Genomic DNA, 22,166 nt, shown 5'->3' with positions numbered 1-22,166 from the left:
TTGCCTGTAGTGTCTTGTATTCATTCATTCATTCATTCATTCATTCATGCATGCATGCATATATGCACTTATTTATGCATGCAAAATTGACCAGTGCATTAAAAAATGGTTTTGCCTGTAGCGTCTTACATTTATTTATTCATTTCCTCATACATTCATTCATTCATTCACGCATACATACATTTAAGCACGCAAAATTGACCATTGCATGAAAAAATGGTTTTGCCTGTAGTGCATGCATTTCATTACACTTCATCTATAGATTTTAATTATAGTATCTTTAAATTCAAAATTTATCTAAAAATTATTTATATTATATATATTTATTTTAATTATTTATTATATCTATATGATGTGATTAATCAGCTGGGGAAAGTATGGTGTTATCTATTAGTTAAAACAATAGTACTACCCTAGTGTCTTAAAATATATGACAGTAATGTGCTAGATAGTTTGATGTGGATCTCTCCCCCTCCTTGAATACTTACTGGAGTCCTCAATCTTTATCTGGGGGTTGCTGAGGAGGATGGGCTCTGGGGACATACTGGCAGATGAGAGGGTGGGGGTATCAGAGGGGTCTGGGGTGAGGAAGCCCTCATCTCGGGGCGTATCTGCCCCTCTCCCCTTCTCTCTCTAGAAACGCACCCCGGGTGGCCAATGGGTGGTGAAATGAACACCATGGTCAACCAAAACAGAAAAAAAAACACAAAATGATATGGGTTCAACAAAAAGGAAAATGATGGTAACACAAAACTTAAATAAATAATTATTAAAATTAAAAATGAAGTATGTAATGCTTGTATTTTTTTTTAAAATCCAGTTTAATAAGCAGAGACATTTCTAATGCATTCTGAAGCTCATGGAATCAAAACAAAGGAAAATGAGATGAGATTTTAAAGAGTTTAAATTAGTTCAAGGGATTTATTTAAACCTGATCATCTAAAGAACCAAATGATTCAACACAGAGAGCACCTGAGACAGATTTACACAGGCATCTGGCTGTAAAATGATAAGGATTTATAAACGTTCTTATTTCATTTCAGGGCGGAGAGTGAATAATTGGAGTACCAGCGAAGAACGTTTCATCTTACCCTCCTGTTGCCTCCTCCAGGTACGTGTTTAATGTTGTCCATAGATCCGACCTTTGACTGAGCCTTGAATTCAAGCTTCTCAGACCTGATCTCAATGTTTCCTCCACCTTGAAAAATCAGGTGAAATTCCTCATGATTTAACCAAATTAATAATTTGCATGCATTCAAAACGCTAAGTAAATCAAGTCCAAGGTTTGAGCTGTGGTATCCAAAATTGTGCAGGATTACCTGGTTTGTGGCGAATGTTGTCTTTCGATCCACACTTGGCCTGCACGTTGCTCAGGTCAATCTTTTTGTGGAGGATTTGGACCTTTACAGAACAAAAAACAAGATTTTTTATTATTCTTCCAGGTAATTATATACAATTCTGTTTAAAATTTACACAAGAAAAAGAAAAACCTCTAATACTTTAGTTTAGGGACCAATTCTCAGACTTAACCAGTTGTTTATTAGCATGCATATTAATAGCAAATTGGCTGTTTATTAGTACTGATTAAGCGCAAAGACAAAGCATATAGTAGATCCCTTAATCCTACCCCATACCTAAACTTAACTACCTTACTAACTATTAATAAGCAGCTAATTAGGAGTTAATAGTTAATATTGAGAATTGGTCCCCAAATTAAAGTTTGACCAAAAAAACTTGAGAAAATGGCAGACAGTTGCAAAAGTGCAACTGGTCAGTAAACTTCTCAGTTCCTTGAACGCAAAACACCCTCTTGGTGGTTTAGTCATCTCTGAGAATATCCTTTTTAAACCAATTTGTATTTATAGCAATGTAATCTAATCTCAGAGGATCATAAACCACCCTTTAATTATTTTCGGTGGTTTTCGGTCAACTAAACAAGTTTGTTCTTCGCTTTAGACTATAGATTGAGGATACAACATGAAAACGGTACAATTGTGTACCATCCCTGCTCCCAAAAATAGAAGCAGTGACCTCATAGCCACAGCTGCTGGGGTTTTTTTTCTGTATAAAAAGGCCTCAGTGTCTTTAGGGTGAGGTCAGCTCTCTGCTCTAGCCAACCGCTCACCACAAAAGAACACTCGGCTGACCGGAGAGTTACAACAAGACCCCTCTGTGCTAAAGAGCTGATGTCCTTCAACAGCAGAGGAGAGCGACTCATCTTGAGTGCATAAGGATCTCTATGGACCATTCGCTGGTACTTTTAACGAGTGTACTGACTGTTCTTAATGACAGGCTGGTTGGTATTACGGTTAGGATTTTAGTGGCGGTCTGGTCATCTGTCTTTGTAAGGAAACAGGCTTTCAAAGTCAAAGTCAAAATCAGTCTTATAATTATATGGACAAACTGAAGTATGGGAGCTTTCTGTTTTGAGTAAAAATGTAATTGCTCTGAAAGTCAATGCCACAAGACAGCATCAAAGTCAACGCTTAAACATATAAAGATTCACAATAAATTAATGTTACAGTTTTATAGGACCATATGAAATCCATTTTATATTTTACCAATTTCAGTTTTTTTGTTTGTTTGTTTGTTTTAATAGATAAATAAATAAAAAAAATAATCAAAAGGCATGTGTAATTAATTTAAATCATAAAACGTACACAATTTAACTGCAATTTATTAAAGGTTTAACAAAAATTACATTTTTAAGGCCCTATGAAATACATTTAAAAAAAAAAAAAAAAAAAAATTCTATTTTTATCAAATTCGATTTTCCATTAATTTTTTGGATTCCATTTCAATGGTTTCATTAAAGTTTAATAATCAAAAGCATCTCTACTTAACTGATTTTATTTAAAAAATGTATTATTATTATTATTATTTATTTATTTTTTCAGAAATGCTGTGTTGTAAATAATTTTTCTGGTAAATCAAAATTCACATTTTTGCAAATTCCGTGACATTATACTGTAAATTCCATTTTTATGACTGATTCCATGAGTCTGTCTGCTTTTTCTGCATTGCAGAAATCATAGAGCCCTAGTTTTAGGAGGTTTTGTAAAAAGAAAATATGAAAAGCTAACAAAAAATGAAGACTGAGGCAAAAAAAAGTAATAAACCACCAAAAAAAATCCCACATTTCTTAGATTTAGAGGGTGAGTGATCATTTAGTCCTAGCTAAGAAACCAGTATTTACCCTGCATTTAATATAAAACAGAGATGCACAAAATATCACTACAATATCCATTTAATTCTGAATACTCATTTGCATTTACAATTTGAGTCATATTTTTACATTTATATTAAGTGAGCAATAGATGATAACATTTAGATTTAGTCTTTAAAAACACTAATATTTTAATAAATAACACTGTTAAATCTAATCTTTAACAAATCTCAAAAAGAATATCCATGTTTCATATGTTACATTACGATGTTGTGATGCCAAAATTCACCTTTTGCATTTAAAAAAGCGCTGATTTTATGCATTTAGACAAAAGCAATTTATTGCTTATTGGGCATTATTATTGGCTTGTTAGTATCAGCTAGAATTGTACTATTAGTGCATCCCTACTGTTAAAGCCTCTTTTGGTTAAACATCAACAAACGGGCCCCTGTTTACTCACTTTTCCACCTCCGGGTACATGTTTGAGATTATCTTTGGAACCACATCTAGCCTGCACGTTAGTTAAGTCCAACTTCTGATCGAGAATTTGAACCTGAAAGAGTGAACACTTTGATGAAGAGAAGGAGTTATCTTGTGTTTTTTAGCTCAGAGAGGAACCCAGAGAGCCACCAGATGAAACTAACATAATTCATCATTAGGAAAGGCTTTTTAGACCATGAAAGGGCAGGTGTTTGGAAGATGGAACGGGGTGTCCAAATTGCTAATCCCAAGGTTTCCACAAATGGTCATAACTTCAGGAAGAACCAAGACTGAAGGTGTTGAGTTCAACCTATAGTTACTCACATTGCCACCTCCTGGTACGTGTTTGATATTGTCTTTGGAGCCACATTTTGACTGGACATTACTAAAGTCCACCTTCTGATCCAGTATTTTTACCTGGAAAATCAAGTTGGAAAGAGCAGGAGTTATCTTTCCAATTAACTGGCATTGAGAAAGAGCCATTAGTATGTGAATGGCACTTCACTAGCTTTGTTGTCTCCCACACACTCTTGAATTAGGTTTCGATGTTGAACAACTGACTCAACATTTGTAAAAACCCTCTTTTACAGTTCATCATCAATCCAGAAGTGAGAAGTTGGTGAGTGTGTAACAGACAGAACTACTGTACTGAATGACAGCTTTCACTTTTTTACAAGGTTTCCACAAATGGTCATAACTTCAGGAAGAACCAAGACAGAGGGTGTTGAGTTCATCCCATAGTTACTCACATTGCCACCTCCCGGTACATGTTTCAAATTGTCTTTGGAGCCACACTTTGACTGGACAGTACTGAAGTCCACCTTCTGATCAAGAATTTTGACCTGAAAGAGTGCAGAAGTCAAGGAAAAAAAGAAGAATTACCTTTTTAGGTGAAGCCAAATCAGAAACCTTCTGATAGAACCTAAAAAGCATTTTTTACTTATACTGTAAGATCTGAAGTTATACAGTATATTTAACTTCATGAGGAACATCTGAGGAACATCTCAAGTCAGTAAGGAATGGCAGGGAGCTTGATTAGTCTTGATTTCCATCTAGCAGTAGTAAGGAATGAAAGAGTAATGGTAAATTTAGGAGTGAACCGGGTCTGGATGATTTCTTTTTTTTACCCCGACGTAACTTACATTGCCACCTCCGGGTGCGTGTTTCATATTGTCTTTGGAGCCACACTTAGAAGGGACATTACTAAAGTCCAACTTCTGATCAAAAATTTGCACCTGTTTAAAGCAAACGTTTGCAAGTTTTCATGAACAAAATGATAAACGTTCCCTGATTCTCATGAAGCATAACGACATACTATGATGTGCTTTCCCAAAATAGACTTTGGAAGGTTGTTTGCATAACTAGATATTGTGTACTAGAAACGTAACCATTACAATACCTAGAGATAAAATATTAGTCATTTCTCATGGTACAGTATAATTCTTAGCTAATATTTGGCAAACTGTGACAGTTTACTGATAATGTTGAGATGACAAATATAGTTTGGTGATAATAAATAATAATAAAGCGATAAAATGTATGTGTTGGATTTATACCAGAGTTACTCACATTTCCACCTCCTGGTACATGCTTGAGGTTGGATTTGGAGCCGCACTTAGACTGAACATTACTGAAATCCACCTTCTGATCAAGAATTTGTACCTGTGAAAGGAAGAACATTGGAGAGTCTACTTAAAAACTAATTTTATCCAACTGATTTTAGATTAAATTACTTAACTAATTGCCTTTTAGGTGTTTGGGATTTTTTATAATCAATTGTAGATATTTTTGAACTGCAAACAGAACATTCAAGTGAGCTCAAGATGAATTACCCGGCCGCCTCCAGGCTGATGCTTCAAGTTGTCAGTGGAGCCGACTTTGGATCGTACGTTCTTCAGATCGGGAAGGGGGGCAGCGGCCGACAGTGATGTGGGTGAGCGGTTCTTCGGAGATTTAGGGGTCGAGCGAATCACTGCGACCTTCTTGATTTCATTTCCTGCGCTTGGAGGCTTGCCACCCGCAGCCTTGCTGGCAGGGGATTTGGGAGTCCCAGGGCTGCTGTGCCCGCTGGTCTCTGGGGTCTTAGGAGAGTCTGGGAAAAAGTATAGGGTTATGTAGATGGCAATAATCTTAGTCAAATGTTCCATTCCTCAAAAATGTATACAAGATACAACAGATCAGTCATTTCTAAAAACTTACTTACCTTTTCCATTTTTGGCAGCAGCAGTCATGGCAGGAATCTTTGTACCGGCAGCATGAGGTCTACTGCTACTAGGAGCCTAAAGATATACAGGGATAGAGAGAAAGCATTAAAAATACATTAATAATTAAATTCTATGAAATTCTAGATAATAAAACAAATGCTAAAGTCTATACAAGTCTCTGTCACAGGGGCTGGTTTACAAAAAAAGCTTTATTTAAAAAAATACATTTTAACTTTTTTCTAATTTTTACTCTTTGTTACATTTTTACTCATTTTTTTTCATTTGTCTTTTATGACTATTTTTTATTGTTATACACTACCAGTCAAAAGTTTTGGAACAGTAAGATTTTTAATGTTTCTTAGTCTCTTCTTCTCACCAGCCTGCATTTATTTGATCCAAAGTACAGCAAAAACAGTATAAACAGTATATTTGAAATATTTTTACTATTTTAAATAAAATTGTTTTCTAATTGAAGATATTTTAAAATGTAATTTATTCCTGTAATTTCAAAGCTGGATTTTAAGCATTGTTAGTCACATGATACTTCAGAAATCATTCTAATTTTTTTTTTAGTTTTTAAATTAAACATTTATTATTATAAATTATGTTGAAAACAGCTGAGTAGATTTTTTTTCAGGTTTCATTGATGAATAGAAAGTTCAGAAGAACAGTATTTATCTGAAGCAGAAATCTGCTGTAACATTATGAATGTCTTTATCATCACTTTTGATCAATTTAAAGCATACTTGCTAAATAAAAGCATTAATTTCTATTTAAAAATAAATAAATAAAAAAAATAAGATTATACTGACTCCAAGTTTTTGAATGGTATTGTATAATCTTACACAATGCTGATCTTTAGATCTTTCTATTCACTAAAGAATCCTGAAAAAACATTTACTCAAAGGCTTTAAATATAGATAATAATAATAATAAAAAAGTTTCTTGAACAGCAAATCAGCATATTAAAATGATTTATGAAAGATCATGTGACACTGAAGACTGGAGTAATGATGCTGAAAATTTAGCTTTGATCACAGGAATAAATGACATTTTAAAATATATTCAAATAAAAAAAGCAGTTATTTTAAATAGTAAAAATATTTCACAATATTACTGTTTTTGCTGTACAATGCAGGCTTGATGAGTAGAAGAGACTTCTTTAAAAAAAAAAAAAAAACAAATCTCACTGTTCAAAAACTTTTGACTGGTAGTGTACTCTTGACCAAGGTCTGTGAAAATCCATCATAAAAATATTAATAACATTTTAAAAACTATAATAATAGAATACAATAAATATTAAATAAATATATTTATTTATTGTGTAAAAATGATTTCTATCCACTTTTAGGCACATTATCCCCTCAGTTCTGACATAATTTCCACCATGACCAACAATTTTCAGGCAGTGTAAATTTAGTTTACCAAGACGAAAAATGTCAAGAGCTTGAAATAACGAAATAGATAAATATCACTTGTGACAAATTATTTGTGAGTCACAATCAAGCTGTAACTTTCTCAAACTATGCAAAATCTCTGAAAAAGATATAAAATCTGCCTTAACAAATAAAAAAGTAATTTCCAGCACAATGTGTCATAAGTATGTGGTGGAAATGACAATTGTTAGCAAATTAAAATGTTGGTTCAAAAATTACAATTTTCTAGTGATACATTTTTATTATCACACTCTTGGACATTTTTGGACAAAAATGCTGATTTGAAGAAGCATTCATAAACAACTGAGAAAAATTAATTATAGGTCTATTAGCAGTTTGTTGAAAGCACATTTAATAATTATGAACCCATCCACTGGAAGCACACTAACAGAGCTGCAGCTGAAGTTGTGCAATGCAAATATTCTAAAATCATGCAGACTATGTTCACTCGTCATTGTTGATTCTGTATCCTAAATCAAAACTACCAACAAAGACAGAACTCTGTGTGAATGAGATGTTGTTCAGTTAGTAGGAGGAGATATAAAGATGCTGTTAATCACACCAGCCATTGCTTTGACTGCCAATTAAACCATTCTCCACAGAAGCGGCAGGACACGGGGTCCGACACCAGCAGCAGTACTCACTCTTGCCCTGGATTCTTTGGGCCCAGAACTGGTGGCAGGTACTGATGGAGATCTACTAGAGGAGGCCAAGGTCTTTTTCGGGATAGAGGAAGGTGTTTTATGGGAGGAGGGTCTGACTTTACTGTTGGGGGTTTTAGGGGTCTTTACGTAAAGAGCAAAACAGTAGTGGATGAAAACTCCATGGAGCAAAATAAAAGGCAAGATGAAAGTGGAAGAGAACAAAAAGATGATGCAAAATAGCTATTAGCACACTCACCCTCTTCTCAGCATCACCATTGGTCTTGGATTGAGCTGTGAAGAATCAAAAAAATGCACCAATATGAATACAATCAGTGTATCAGAAATAGGATATGAACAAATGTGCTGCTAAACCTAGCGAGCTGCCTAATCATTACTAAACCTTACAAGTGACAGAACTGTAAAATCGATTTCAATGCGGTTTGATGTTAATGTGTTGCTAATAAGGCATTTCTTTCACCTGGCTTGCAATCTTGAATTTATAAATTCATCATAATGCATTCTGATGTTTCCTTTTCCATGAAGGATATACAGTACTGTGCAAAAGTCTTAGGCCACTAGTATTTTCATCAGCTAAAAAATGCTTTAAAGTCAGTTAAAGTTGGTCTTTTGCTGTAGTGTGTCAGTAGGAAATATCAGATTACATTTCCAAACATTCATTTTGCCATTAATTGTAATAATCCAGTGAGATTTTTGTTTGCACAAGGAGTCTGACAACAGCGAGTGCTCTGCACAGAGATCTGATCTCATCATCATCCAGTCTGTCTGGAATGACATGAAGACACAGAACAAACTCAGACAGACTAAATCCAGAAGAACTGTGACACAGTCTCCAGGATGCTTCAAGAAACCTACCTGCAAAGCTGCAGCACTGTTAAAAGTTTTAGGCACTTGTGTAAAAATGCTGTAAAATGAGGATGCTGTCATAAATAGATTTTCTTTGTCAATTACATTCTATTAACTAAATGAAATCAACATTTGGTGTGACCATTCTTTGCGTTTACAGCAGCTTTTGCCCTAGGTGCACTTGTGCAAAATTTTTCAGGTAGCTTTGCAGGTAGGTCTCTTGAAGCATCTTGGAGACGTTGCCACAGTTCTTCTGGATTTACTCTGTTTTAGTTTGTTCTGTGTCTTCATGTCATTCCAGGAAGACTGGATGATGATGAGATCAGATCTCTGTGTGGAGCACTGGCTGTTGTCAGACTCCTTGTGCAAACAAAAATCTCACTAGATTATTACAATTAATGGCAAACAGAATGTTTGGAAATGTAAACCGATATTTTTTACTGACACACTACAGCAAAAGATAGAAATAACTTACTTTAAACCATTTTTAGCTGGTGAAAATATTAGTGGCCTAAAACTTTTGCACAGTACTGTACATAATGTTACTTTATAATTTAAGGCCTAAATAAGATGTCTACAATAATGCACATATGTGTCTTAAAAATACATACACTCTTAAAGCAGTTGTTCACTTCCAGAACAAAAATTTACAGATAATTTACTCACCACCTTGTCATCCAAGATGTTCATGTCTTTCTTTCTTCAGTCCAAAAGAAATTAAGGTTTTTGAGGAAAACATTCCAGGATCCTGAAACATAGAGTGAACTTCTATGGTGCCCAAAGTTTGATCTTCCAAAATACAGTTTAAATAAAGCTTCAAATAGCTCTAAACCATCTCAGCCGAGGAATAAGGGTCTTATCTAGCGAAACGATTGGTTATTTTTTTACTTTTTTTTTTGGCAATTTATATACTTTTTAACTTCAACTAACTACTTGTCTTGTCTAGCTACGTGTGTACTCTGTGCATTCCGGTTGATGACAGTTATAGTATGTCAAAAAACTCCCATCTCATTTTCTCCTCCAACTTCAAAAGCATACCCTAACTGTCATGAACCAGAATACACAGAGTTCATTTGAGGTTAAAAAGTATATAAATTGTAATTTTTTATTAGAAAAACCAATCGTTTTGCTAGATAAGACCCTTCTTTCTTGGCTGTGATCATTTAGAGCCCTTTGAAGCTGCATTTATACTACATTTTGGAAGTTCAAACTCAGGGGCACCATAGACGTCCACTATATGAAGAGAAATCATGAAATGTTTTCCTCAAAAAACATAATTTCTTTACGACTGAAGAAGGAAAGACATGAACATCTTGGATGACAAGGGGGTGAGTACATTATCTGTAAATTTTTGTTCTGGAAGTGAACTTCTCCTTTAAAGGATTAGTTCAGTCCTGAATTAAAATTTCCTGACCTTTTACTCACCCCGTGTCATGCAAGATGTTCATGTCTTTCTTTCTTCGGTCAAAAAGAAATTAAGGTTTTTGAGAAAAATATTCCATGATTTTTCTCCATATAGTGGACTTCAATGGTGGCCAGTGGGTTGAAGGTCCAAACTGAAGTTTCAATGCAGCTTCAAAAGGGCTCTACACAATCCCAGCCAAGCAATAAAGGTCTTAGCGACTTTACGCATTGCGTAATCACGTTGAAAAAGATTAGTTTTTCATCTGTGTACTTTGCTTCAAAAAGGTAGGGTATGGTGAAAAACACAATGCATCAAGTCGAGCTAGTGCATTTTTATTTTTTTCTGAAAATGATCGATTGTTTCACTAGATAAAATCCTTATTCCTCGGCTGGGACTGTACAGAGCCCTTTGAAGCTGCGCTGAAACTGCAATTTAGACTTTCAACCCGTTAATCCCCAATGAACTCCACTGTATGGAGAAAAATCCTGAAACGTTTTCCTCAAAAACCTAAATTTCTTTTTGACTGAAGAAAGACAGACATAAACATCTTGGATGACACAGGGGTGAGTAAATGGGACATTTTAATTCTGGCATGAATTAATCCTTTACAAATAAGGGTTCTTTATTAGCCATGATGGTTCCATGATGAACCTTCAACATTCCACAAAAGGTTCTTTAGATTTAAAAATGTTCTTTACAGTAAGAAAAAGTGATTCTTTTTAGAACTGTTGACAGAAAGATTCTTTGGACAGCCAGAAAGTCTACATTTTGTCCTAGTGCATTCTCTCTTTTTCTTAACTTTTAACTGGACCTTGCGTAATTCTATAGTTTTCAAGAAACATTTAAGAAACGTAAGCTGTAAATGAAAGTGAGGGGATCTGTTAAAGCAGTGCTGCACCAGATGGTGTCGTGAACACATGCAAACACGTTCATGCACACAGACATGCCAAACCGAGCGCACTGAAACACGGCCAGCAAACATGGATTTCATCAATCGGCGCAAAACAGGCTGCAAGACCACCAGAGGGAACAAAAGAATGACAGAGTGAGACTGAGTGCCCAAAACAGGACGACGTGTAGCAAACAATTGCAGGACAACAGATCGTTCTCCTCAGCACGCCGTTCATTTGGTAGGATGTTCGTTATAGACAGAAAGTGGTGCATAGCTAAGCGGCTCTGTAAAACATAGGTGGAGGCAAACCAAGGAAGAGACACTGCACTGGGATTCTGTGAGCTTATCTGCACAGACCTTTGAACTGAGCCACCGGCACCATGGATTTTCTTGCCGGGGAGACGTGGACACCTTTTGGAGAGCCAATTGTGCTTGTAGAGGGAGGAGTGGCTTCTGTCTTTTTGGCATCTTCGCCATTCACGTTGTGATTAACCCCTGATAATGTAGCATCAACGTTCTCCTGTGCTTCGCCCAGTGATTCCATGTGTTCCTGAGGTACAGTTTTTGTAAAACTATGCTCTTTGGTTTCCAAAGGTGCATGTTCAGCGAGAGCCCTGCTGGCCCACGCTGGAAGTTTTTCTTCTTGAACATGGCTCTCGTTGCCGTAAAAAGACAGTTCTTCCTCTTCCTTTAGAGTTTCGCTGTAGGGAGCCCTGGCTTCTGCGATCCTCTCTCCGACGGACGTCAGGTCTTCCAGGGCGGCGCTGCGGACCAGGAAAGTCACAGGTGGCTCATTCTCCAGAGACAGGCTCCTGGTGCGGTCCGGACTGACGGCTGTCCGTCGATGATGGGAATGGATCGGCCGTCCAGACCAGCTGCTTCTTAGGAGGTCTTCGTCCTGCTCTAGTACTCCCTGGTGGTCTACACCACTCCAGTCCGAGTGCTGATCATAACCATCTGATGAAAACCCTGCTGCTAAAGCTGGAAACAAAGCCGCTTTTGCCTTTCACTAATGCATGTCCCAGTCAAGATTTACAGAACGCAATGACAACATCTATATCACTTTCCCAAGGAAACTGTCACATGATAAAGAGGGAACAAAAATATTTGTGGTGATAACCGTAGAGGAAAGACAATGGGCAAACATAAACTGGTTTGCTGGCCTTTGCTAACATACAAAACAAACAGCTGTGATGAAATTGGACTGAACACTGAACACAGAAATATGAGCTGATAGGTACAATTGAAGAGCAAGATTGCTTGCAAAAAGTATTTTTAAACATGAAGAATGAAGTTTTTGTGCCACTAACCTTGTGAAAAAAGAAGTACACTTAGACTACTTTTAAAAATATATGTTAAAAGAATACACTACCAAAAGTTTTTTTTTTGTTTTTTAGTCTCTTCTGCTTTCCAAGCCTGCATTTATTTGATCCAAAGTACAGCAAAAAAGTAAAATTGTGATTTTTTTTTTTCTATTTAAACTGTTTTTTATTTGAATATATTTTAAAATGTAATTTATTCCTGTGATTTCAAAGCTGAATTTTTAGCATCATTATTCCAGTCACATGATCCTTCAGAAATCATTTTAATATTCTGATTTGCTGCTCAAGACACATTTATTATTATTATTATTATTATTATTATTATTATGTTGAAAACAGCCAAGTATAATTTATTCAGGTTTCTTTGATGAAAAAAAAAACGTTCATAAGAACAGCATTTATCTGAAAAACTTGTAACATTATAAATATCTTTATCATCACTTATATCATCACTTATAAGTATCCTTGCTAAATAAAAATATTAATTACTATCACTTCTTTCCAAAAGAAACAAAAAATTAATAAATTATACTGACTCCAAGCTTCTGAATGGTATAGTGTATAATGTTACAAAAGTTATTTATTTCAGAATGCTGATCTTTGGATCTTTCTATTCATCAAAGAATCCTGAAAAAAAAAATACTCAACTGTTGTACATATTGATAATAATAATAATAATAATAATAATAATGTTTCTTGAACAGCAAATCAGCATATTAAAATGATTTCTGAAAGATCATGTGACACTGAAGACTGGAGTAATGATGCTGAAAATTCAGCTTTGATCACAGAAATAAATTACATTTAAAATATATTCAAGTAGAAAACTATTATTTTAAATAGTAAAAATATTTCACATTTTTTTATAGTTTTTGCTTTTAGAAGAGACTAACTTAAAAGACGTTAAAAATCTTACTATCCAAAAACTTGTGACTGGTAGTGTATACTTACATGTGAGCTGAATGTGACTTAATTTCATGTTATTTACAAGTTAAAAAAATGTATTATAGTTTAAATGTACATTAAATGCAAGAGTGCTTTTTGGCCCTCTGAATTAGGACTTATTTACATATCTATATGTAATTTCATAATCACTTTTACTGTGTTTCAAATATAGTTAAGGTGTACTGTCAAAATGTACTGGCAAGCATTTATGGTAAACTAAAATAAACTTTAATGTAATTTCTATTAAAACATTTATGTCATGTATTACATTTTAAATATGTCATGTAAAATTTTAAAAAATACATAAATTTAAATTTACTGAAATAACAACACTTAAAACTAATCACAAATTTTATATGTAAGTCAAGACATCAAAATAAGTGTATTTCTTTAAAGCATGGACATTTTTACTTTTTGGAAAGTGTACTTTTTGTAAAATGTACTTTACAGTAACAATTATAATTTAAAAGTGTTAAGAATCATAGTCATGAAAGTGTACAGATTTCCAAAAAGATCTTAAGATTTCAAGTACACTACAAGTGCTCTTCTTTTTTACAAGGTCAGCAATTAACAAACAAACATTCCTCCTTTCTGCCATTGGTTGGGAAAACAGAAACAGTTCCACCCCAAATGTCCACCATTGGTTGAGCTAAACTGTTTGCTAAATAAACAGAGCAACTGTGTTTGCACTTTTGTGTGGAATCAACCAGTTAATGGTTCATAGTTTCTTCTACCTATTTAAGTGAAAAATGATTGGAGTTTGCTCTTTAAAAGCACCTAGCTGCTCCTGATTATTCAAATAAAATGGATCTCTGTGAATTCACAAAACCAAATAACTAGTACAAGATACAAACCAGTGAGGTGGAGTACTACCAGAACAAGACAGAGAAAACAAACAGTGTACTATTTTTTAAAACAAAATCTACGAGTTCATAATTCATAGCATAATGACTCTTCTACAAAGCATGACACTAATGTGGTAGTTGTGTAGGAGTAAAAAAATTGTGTTTTACCTGCAGACGCCATTCCACCAGCTTATTAATGATCAGGATGCGTAGCAAACAGAGAGAAAAGGATAAAAGACAACATTAGAGAATTGCATAGCATATTATCCAGTAATTTCAGCTGCAGACTATAAACACTATAACCTAGCGTGAAATCTCAGCATCAGTATACTACACTTCAGTTGGAAATCACAATAGCAACAAATACTTGCAATTAAAGCACTGTGACCTGTAAGGGAAAGAGCTTTGGCTGAGATCCTATTTGGCACAAAGCATTAATTCCAGACTTGGCATAACATCACACCTACACTGGCAAAAGCAGCTGAGCTCTCTGAGGTCTGTGTGACTAATCACATGGGAACTAAACCGAGAATGGGACTGGAGTCTCCCTCGAGTTTATTTTGATTTAAAAGCCTGAAACCTGTCAGCATGCCGCAGCAGTGATGTCAAAATCAAACTGTGTGCTTGAGACATGGATATTACCTTACACTTTACAAATCACCCCAATGTAAGCGCAACAAAAAGGATTTCAAAGCAAAAATGGCACTTGCATCCAAGATGGCATTCTTGTTACCAGTAGGCCCACTTCAAACAGAAGCAAATGCATCCTGCAGGCTTAAAATATGCGACAAATCAGGAGGAAAGAAAATGCTGTAGGAAATTAATAACATTAGGATGTAAGAGGCATCCACATAAATTAAGGTACTAAAAGCATTCAAGCAAAGCACGTCAGTCAAAAAAAGCAGCAGTCGACGGAGCCAGAAGGTCCGTACCGCTCGCCACAGCAGGCTGGGACTGATCTTCTTTCTCTTCCTGTCTTGAATCCTGGGGGCTTTCTATAAAACAGTCATTTGAAGAGTTTACACACCAAGTGACTAAAGGAAGTCCAGGTTTACTTGTGAAAGTGAAGCTGCTGTTAAAGTCAAAAAGCACGCCAGAAATGAAAGGTTTAGCTTCACAGCTCTGCTGCAGTGAGACTTATTTAGCTTCCAAATTGCTTTGCTGAAAGTAAATAACTGGATAATTAATGCACATCAACACTATTACACAATATAAAAAGGGGGGAACACATATGCAAACAACTGGAAACAAAGCTGCATATTTAACAAGGAAATTGCATAAATAAAATTAATTAATAATAATAAAAAAGCTATTTGAAAGGGAAGGGGGAGACAACTGCATTTCAAAGCATCTTTATTATAAGTGCAGCAATGCATACCACACTGTTTCTCCTCAGGAGAGGAGGTGCCTTCAGCATTACTGAGCTCAACATCCACCCGATCTTCTGAAAACTCCTCTGTGAGAGAAAATGGTGGTTAAAAAACACATAAGGCACAACTAATGTAGAGTTTACAGTTGTTTGGGACAATCAGTACTCATACAGACATGTTTAAAAAAGCTAAGGTTGTTCCATTTGTATTCATCTTAATTGACAAAAATGACCAGTTTATACAGGAAGCTTAAAGCCTGGCTCACACTACAGGATTTTTAAAATCCTAACCGATTATGAAATCTGGTTGCAGCGCACACATAAGGAGAATCTTTGCAGATTATCTTCCCTGAAATCTTACACATGCACACACTACAAGATTTGAAAATTGTGGCGCATCACACACTACAAGATATTATTAAGATTATCATGACAGAGGGAGCGCCTCACGTGATCTCACACAACACATCGTCATTTCAGCAACTAATGTTTACAAATGTAGTTAGCATGCTAGCAGCTTTATGCACTCACCCGGTACAGTATGTTGAAAACTGAGACGATTTCACTCCAGAGCTTTTCTTGCTCCATGCGGTTGTGGTATGTTTTCAACATACTGTATTATACTGACAGTGTTACTACAAAAACATAAGAAGCAGTTTCCTCCATCTCCACTTTCCATTGGACCGTACAGCAGCTGTTTTGCGGTCACGCATTGGCTGTTGTGAAAGTACTGACGTAATCATAGCCATGATCATGTTTGATATGATCGGGGCGGCCCCGATTTGTGTGAGAGCAGATTGGGAGGTGCAAGATTCAATCTGTGAACATCTCACATTACCAGATAATCCGTGCCGAACACCCGGACCGATTGAGGTGCTTGACAAGATTTTTGCTCCGATTCTCGGGCTAAAAATCCTGTAGTGTGAGCCCAGCTTCAGTCATTTTTGTTTTAAAAACAATATTTTATTTTATTTTATTTTTGCAAGACATGTTTAAAATTTGTTAAGGTTGTTCCATTTGACATTGTATTCATCTTAATGGACAAAAATGGTCAGTTTATACAGGTAAATTAGAACATTTTTGTTTTAAAAACAATATTTATTTTATTTTATTATTTTATTTTTGCAAGACATGTTTTAAATCTGTTAAAGTTGTTCCACTTGACGTTGTATTCATCTTAGCTGACAAAACATGGCCAGTTTATACAGGTAATTTAAGATATTTTTGTTTTAAAAACTTTTTTTATAATTGAATGAATAATTATATTCATTATTTTTTTTATTTAATTTTCTTTTCTTTTCTTTTCTTTCTTTCTTTCTTTCTTTGTCTTTCTCTTTTATTTATTTATTTATTTTTGCAAGACATGTTTAAAATCTGTTAAGGTTGTTCCATTTGACATTGTATTCATCCTAACTGACAAAAACAACCAGTTTATAAAGGTAACTTAAGACATTTTTGTTTTAAAAACAACATTTTTTTATTTAATTCTATTTGATTTTATTAGATTTTTGCGAGACATGTTCAAAATCTTAAAAATTGTAAATTTTAAAAACAATATTTATTATAATTGAATGAATAATTATATTCATTATTTTTTTCTTTTCTTTTCTTTTCCCTTCTTTCTTTATTTTTGCAAGACATGTTTAAAATCTGTTATGGCTGTTCCATTTGACATCGTATTCATCTTAATTGACAAAAATGACCAGTTTACACAGGTAACTTAAGACATTTTTGTTTTACAAATAATATTGATTTATTTAGTTTTATTTTATTATATTTTTGCAAGACATTTTTAAAATGTGTTAAGGTTGTTCCATTTGACATTGCATTCATCTTAACTGACAAAAATGACCAGTTTATACAGGTAATTTAAGACATTTTTGTTTTACAAGCAATATTTATTTATTTAGCTCGTTTTATTTTATTTAATTTTATTTTTGCAAACTATAAAGCTTTTCAAAGACAAGAAATTGATGTCAAACAGCTGGAGCAATCAGTCACACTGCACTGTGACCTCTATGCAACCTCGACAGTATTTCCCTGTAACTGGATCCCTCAACTTAGCAGGGAAAGAACTAATTAATGAATTCAGTTGTTGTTAGAACACATGTAATTTTAAAAACACACCACTAATTTTACTGTCAAATAAAAAATGAGGAAAGAAACAGATGGCAGCTGAATGCACTGGCAACCCATAAAAGCAACAACCTGCGGTGCTGGAAAGTAACTGCGTATTGAACTAACAAGAAACATTGTGCAAAATATCTGAAAGAAATTTAGTCCATTTCGCGGTGTCTTACTTTTAATCAAATTCACTTATATTTTACTTTTAAATGCAAAAATACAACAAAGATATGATTCAATGGTGAGGCCAAATCAAATGTCACCCCTGGTATAAATGTTAAAACTTCAAAAAGGAGAGTGCATTAAACACTGAAGCACATGTGCCTTGAAAATTACCAGTAAGTTACCACTTAGAGATCATGTATGAACAGGACTTTTTGAGAAATACTGGTAAATCAGTTCTAGAAATTCTGAAGAAGATTTCTGACAGAATTGATGCAATTACTCTGCACTGTTTACAGAAAAGGACGGTTCACACAGAACACATTTTTTTGTTCCATTGCAATACTTTTTAAATGTTTTCCGTGTAAACAAGCACTAGATGAACATCTCTGATGATTGCACCACATCTCACTGGTTTTTCAGCACTTGCATATGAGAGTTGTGTCATAATGTGTTGATTAGCCCCTAACATCTGTCATTTGGAAGTCAAAAAATGCTGTCATATACTCAACTGAAGCATTTCTCCTTATTCGGGCAGATGAAAAAATGGCTCAGTATTAAAGGGATAGTTCACCGAAAGATAAAAATTCTGTCATTAATTACTCACCCTCATGTCGTTCCAAACCCATAAGACCTTCGTTCATCTTTGGAACACAAATTAAGATGTTTTTGATGAAATCCGAGAACTTTCTGACCCTGTATAGACGTTAATTTAAAAAAAATAAAACTTAATTTTATGAAGCTATGAAAATACTTCTCGTGTGCAATTATTTTTGTTTTCTTTGCACACAAACAGTATTCACGTAGCTTCATAAAATTAAGATTTTTTTAAAATTAAGGTCTATGCAGGGTCAAAAAGCTCTTGGACTTCATCAAAAATATCTTAATTTGTGTTCCGAAGAGGTTTGGAACATCATGAGGTTGAGTAATACATGACAGAATTTTCATTTTCAGGTGCACTATCCTTTTAAAAAACAATTTATGATGATTTACATTCATTTATTTGTAATTTGGTGACATCAATGTGTGAATGATATGTTAAGCTTTTGCTTCTGTAAAAGCAGCTAATGTTGAATACTGTGCTTCTAGAGCCACTACTAGCTTTACTACCTATAAAATACTCACTCTCTGCTGTGCCATTGCAGTATCTGCTATTTATTGGCGGCAGATGCTCTGAGCAGTGTTTCCTCCTTGTGTGTGGCATTACAGGAAGAGCAAACGGGGAGAAAGTGTGCACTAGTGAAGGCTGTAAACTAGGGAAATATAAGCCACGCACTAAAGAATGCAGGGGGTCACGGAGGAAAAAGAGAGAGAGTGTTATGGCCCCATTTAAGGCATGTGAATACATACAACACAACGGAAGACTCTGTGGCAAGCTGGCACCTTTACAAAAGACTGTCAGTCAATGCCACCGCTGTGTTTGTCCTTTCCTTCCATACACATGCTTGGTGTATAATGATTGGCTGTGGTTTTAAACAAGAAACTACATTTAGAAAACACTGTTCTTCAAAAAAAGCGCCGGATTTTCCCAGGACTATCATGCGACATCATTAATTTAAAGGAATAGTTCACCAAAAAAAGGCTGAAAATGTACCCACCATCAGATCATTTCAGAGTTTCTGTTTCTTTGTCAGAACAAATTTGTGGAAATGCAGCATTTCATCACTTGCTCACCAGTGGATCCTCTGTAGTGAATGGGTGCCGTTAGAATGAGAGTCCAAACAGCTGATAAAAACTGTATCCACAAGTAATCCACACCACTCCAGTCCATCATTTAACATCTTGTGAAGCCAAAAGCTGCATGTTTGTACTGTTGTTATCTCCTATGGAAGCCTGTTTTCTGCCACTGAATAATAATTTTTTAAAAAAGGTAATTGCAACTATTTTTTTTACAATTCTGACATTTTTTTTAAGATTGCATGATACAAATTCACAATTCTGACTTTTTTTCTCAGAATTGTGAGATATAAACTCACAATTGCAAGTTATAAAGTCCAATTTTGAGGGTTTAAAAAAGACTATGTTTAAATATCGGGGCAGTCATGGCCTAATGGTTTGAGAGCCGGGCTGGTCGCTGGTTCGATTCCTGCACCAGCAGGAATTGAAGGTGGGGATTGTGAATGAACAGCGCTCTTTCAACCTTCAATACCATGACTGAAGTGCAAGGCACTGATCCCCCAAATGCTCCCTGGGCGCTGGAGCAATGGCTGCTCACTGCTCCGGGTATGTGTTCACAGTGCGTGTGTTCACTTCTCACTGCTGTGTGTGTGCACTTGTGATGGGTTAAATGCAGTGGACCAATTTTGAGAATGGGTCACCATACTTGACAATACGTCGTCACTTTCACTTTTTCACTTTCATCTCATAATTCTGACTTAACTCACAATTGCATGTTATAAAGTCAGTATTGCAAGTTAAAAACTCGCAATTCCGAGAAAAAAAGTCAGAACTGTGAGTTTATATCTTGTAATTCTGACTTTATTTCTCAAAATTGCTGGTTTATGTCTTTATAACTCGCAGTCGCCAGTTTGTATCACGCAATTCTGAAAAATCAGAAAATTAAAAATTTGTGAGTTTATATCACACAATTCTGACTTCATTTCTCAGAATTGCGAGTTTATATCACAATTCTGGCTTTGTAAATCACAATTGTGAGTTTATATCTCGTAATTCTGAGAAAAAAAAGTCAGAATTGCGAGTTTGTATCATGCAATTCTGAGAAAAAAAGTACGAATTGTGAGATAAAAAGTTGCAATTACTTTTTTGTATTTTTCATTCAATGGCAGAAACGGGCTTCCACAATCTTCTGTTGTCCTCTCACATCAAAATCCACTCACATATTTGTATAAAGCAGTTTTGACTGGTAAACTGTGATTGATCTGTGCATATTTCTTTCCTGATTCAGACAAGACAACTTTTTCACTAGAAAAAGCAAAATTATAGATAGAGGACAGTATCAAGTTAAAAAAATGCTCTTAATGATGCATTTGTTTAGTACAAACATGCAGCTTTTGGGTTCACAAGATGTTAATTGATGGTTTGGAGCCATGTGGATTACTTGTGGATTATTGTGATGTTTTTATCAGCTGTTTGGACTCTCATTCTGACGGCACCCATTCACTGTATTGGTGAGCGTGTGATGTAAAGCTAAATTTCTCCAAATCTGATGAAGAAACAAACTAAGCTACATCTTGGATGGCCTGAGGGTGAGTACGTTTTCAGCAGTTTTTCATTTTTGTGTGAACTATTCCTTTAAGAAACCAAAATTTAGTTTTGATTACACTATATGCTAGAAGTCTGAAGCAATCACAATAAAGAACACCAGATGAGCCAAGTTTCATTGGTGTGATTGAGTTACTGAATAAAACAACTGTTTATACTCTTGGTGGAACAGTGAATGAGGGGGTTTCAAACTCACTCAACATCCATTGACTGTGCATGCCTTTCTTTGTACATTTTCTGTAACCCAACTGAGAACCAATTACTGTGTGCTTTTCAGAAAGCCTAATGGTCTGCAAAGAAAAAACACAAAACCTCACACACATGCAGAAGAAAGCAGGGTGTGTGACGGCGTTGAATTAGTACCAGAGAACGTCCTGAGAGGAGGGTGACCCACATGCCTGGATTACGGCACGGCGCAGCTGCAAAGCCTGGATTGAGGGCCCAGTCAAGCACAGCCTTGTGGTTTATGTAAAGGAATTAAAACACAAGGCTGTATCAAAGAGTTGCTGCCACTGCAGCCACATTCATCACTGAAATATGTATGAAGATCATACACCCTGCAATGTCTTTGATCATTCGATATGCTTATTTGCTCAAGACGGGAGGAAACACACGTTAGCGGTCATGCTAATTGATGCTCGGAGGGATAACGCATCTGCATGCATGTGGTATCACGGTCAATTCATGTGCTAATGAAGTCATTAATATAATCTCATTACTCACATGTGCAAATCATTCTCTGGTGTATTATACAGAACCACACTGTCTCATAATATCATCCGCTGGCAGCCAAAATATATCCGATCATGCCTGTCATACCATTTCCCTTGAAATATTTAGTAGTGTGCACTACATGTAAATAGATATAATTTATGAATAATTCGATTTCATCCTTATTGGCTGTGGATCTATTATACACTCTAAAAACAAACATATTGGCTTCACACAAATATCTTTGCCTCCTGGTAATTTACTCAACCCTATGTCATCAAAGATGTTTATGTCTTTCTTTCTTCAGCTGATTTTTCTCCATATAGTGGACTTCAGTGGGGATCAATGGGTTGAAGGTCCAAAATGCAGTTTCAA

At 35.3% G+C, this 22,166-nt stretch overlaps 1 protein-coding gene across 15 annotated transcripts in view; it reads right to left on the bottom strand.

Annotated features, from left to right (window-relative positions):
- The window catches only part of mapta (microtubule-associated protein tau a), a 41,801-nt gene that overhangs the window by 1,807 nt on the left and 17,828 nt on the right, over nt 1–22,166 (bottom strand). Inside the window, exons 3-17 of one of the 15 annotated variants that reach the window (XM_051123863.1) lie at nt 18,984–19,133; nt 15,582–15,659; nt 15,136–15,198; nt 14,372–14,392; nt 11,449–12,072; nt 8,187–8,221; nt 7,931–8,071; nt 5,850–5,925; nt 5,479–5,738; nt 5,216–5,308; nt 4,396–4,488; nt 3,627–3,719; nt 1,320–1,401; nt 1,092–1,198; nt 489–633 (exon numbers count right to left, since the gene is read on the bottom strand). In XM_051123863.1, the coding sequence (XP_050979820.1) occupies nt 489–633; nt 1,092–1,198; nt 1,320–1,401; nt 3,627–3,719; nt 4,396–4,488; nt 5,216–5,308; nt 5,479–5,738; nt 5,850–5,925; nt 7,931–8,071; nt 8,187–8,221; nt 11,449–12,072; nt 14,372–14,392; nt 15,136–15,198; nt 15,582–15,659; nt 18,984–19,133 (2,061 nt within the window). Of the gene's footprint in view, nt 1–488; nt 634–1,091; nt 1,199–1,319; nt 1,402–3,626; nt 3,720–4,395; nt 4,489–4,532; nt 4,882–5,215; nt 5,309–5,478; nt 5,739–5,849; nt 5,926–7,930; nt 8,072–8,186; nt 8,222–11,448; nt 12,073–14,212; nt 14,228–14,371; nt 14,393–15,135; nt 15,199–15,581; nt 15,660–18,983; nt 19,134–22,166 lie in introns of those variants that run through there. The other 14 variants (XM_051123875.1, XM_051123862.1, XM_051123877.1 and 11 more) reach the window with 14 other exon arrangements.

The sequence above is a fragment of the Labeo rohita genome, chromosome 12 (assembly GCF_022985175.1).
Source record: "Labeo rohita strain BAU-BD-2019 chromosome 12, IGBB_LRoh.1.0, whole genome shotgun sequence".
NCBI lineage: Eukaryota > Metazoa > Chordata > Actinopteri > Cypriniformes > Cyprinidae > Labeo > Labeo rohita.
Note: the sequence above shows the minus strand (reverse complement) of the source record. Positions and strands in the feature narration are given on the sequence as shown.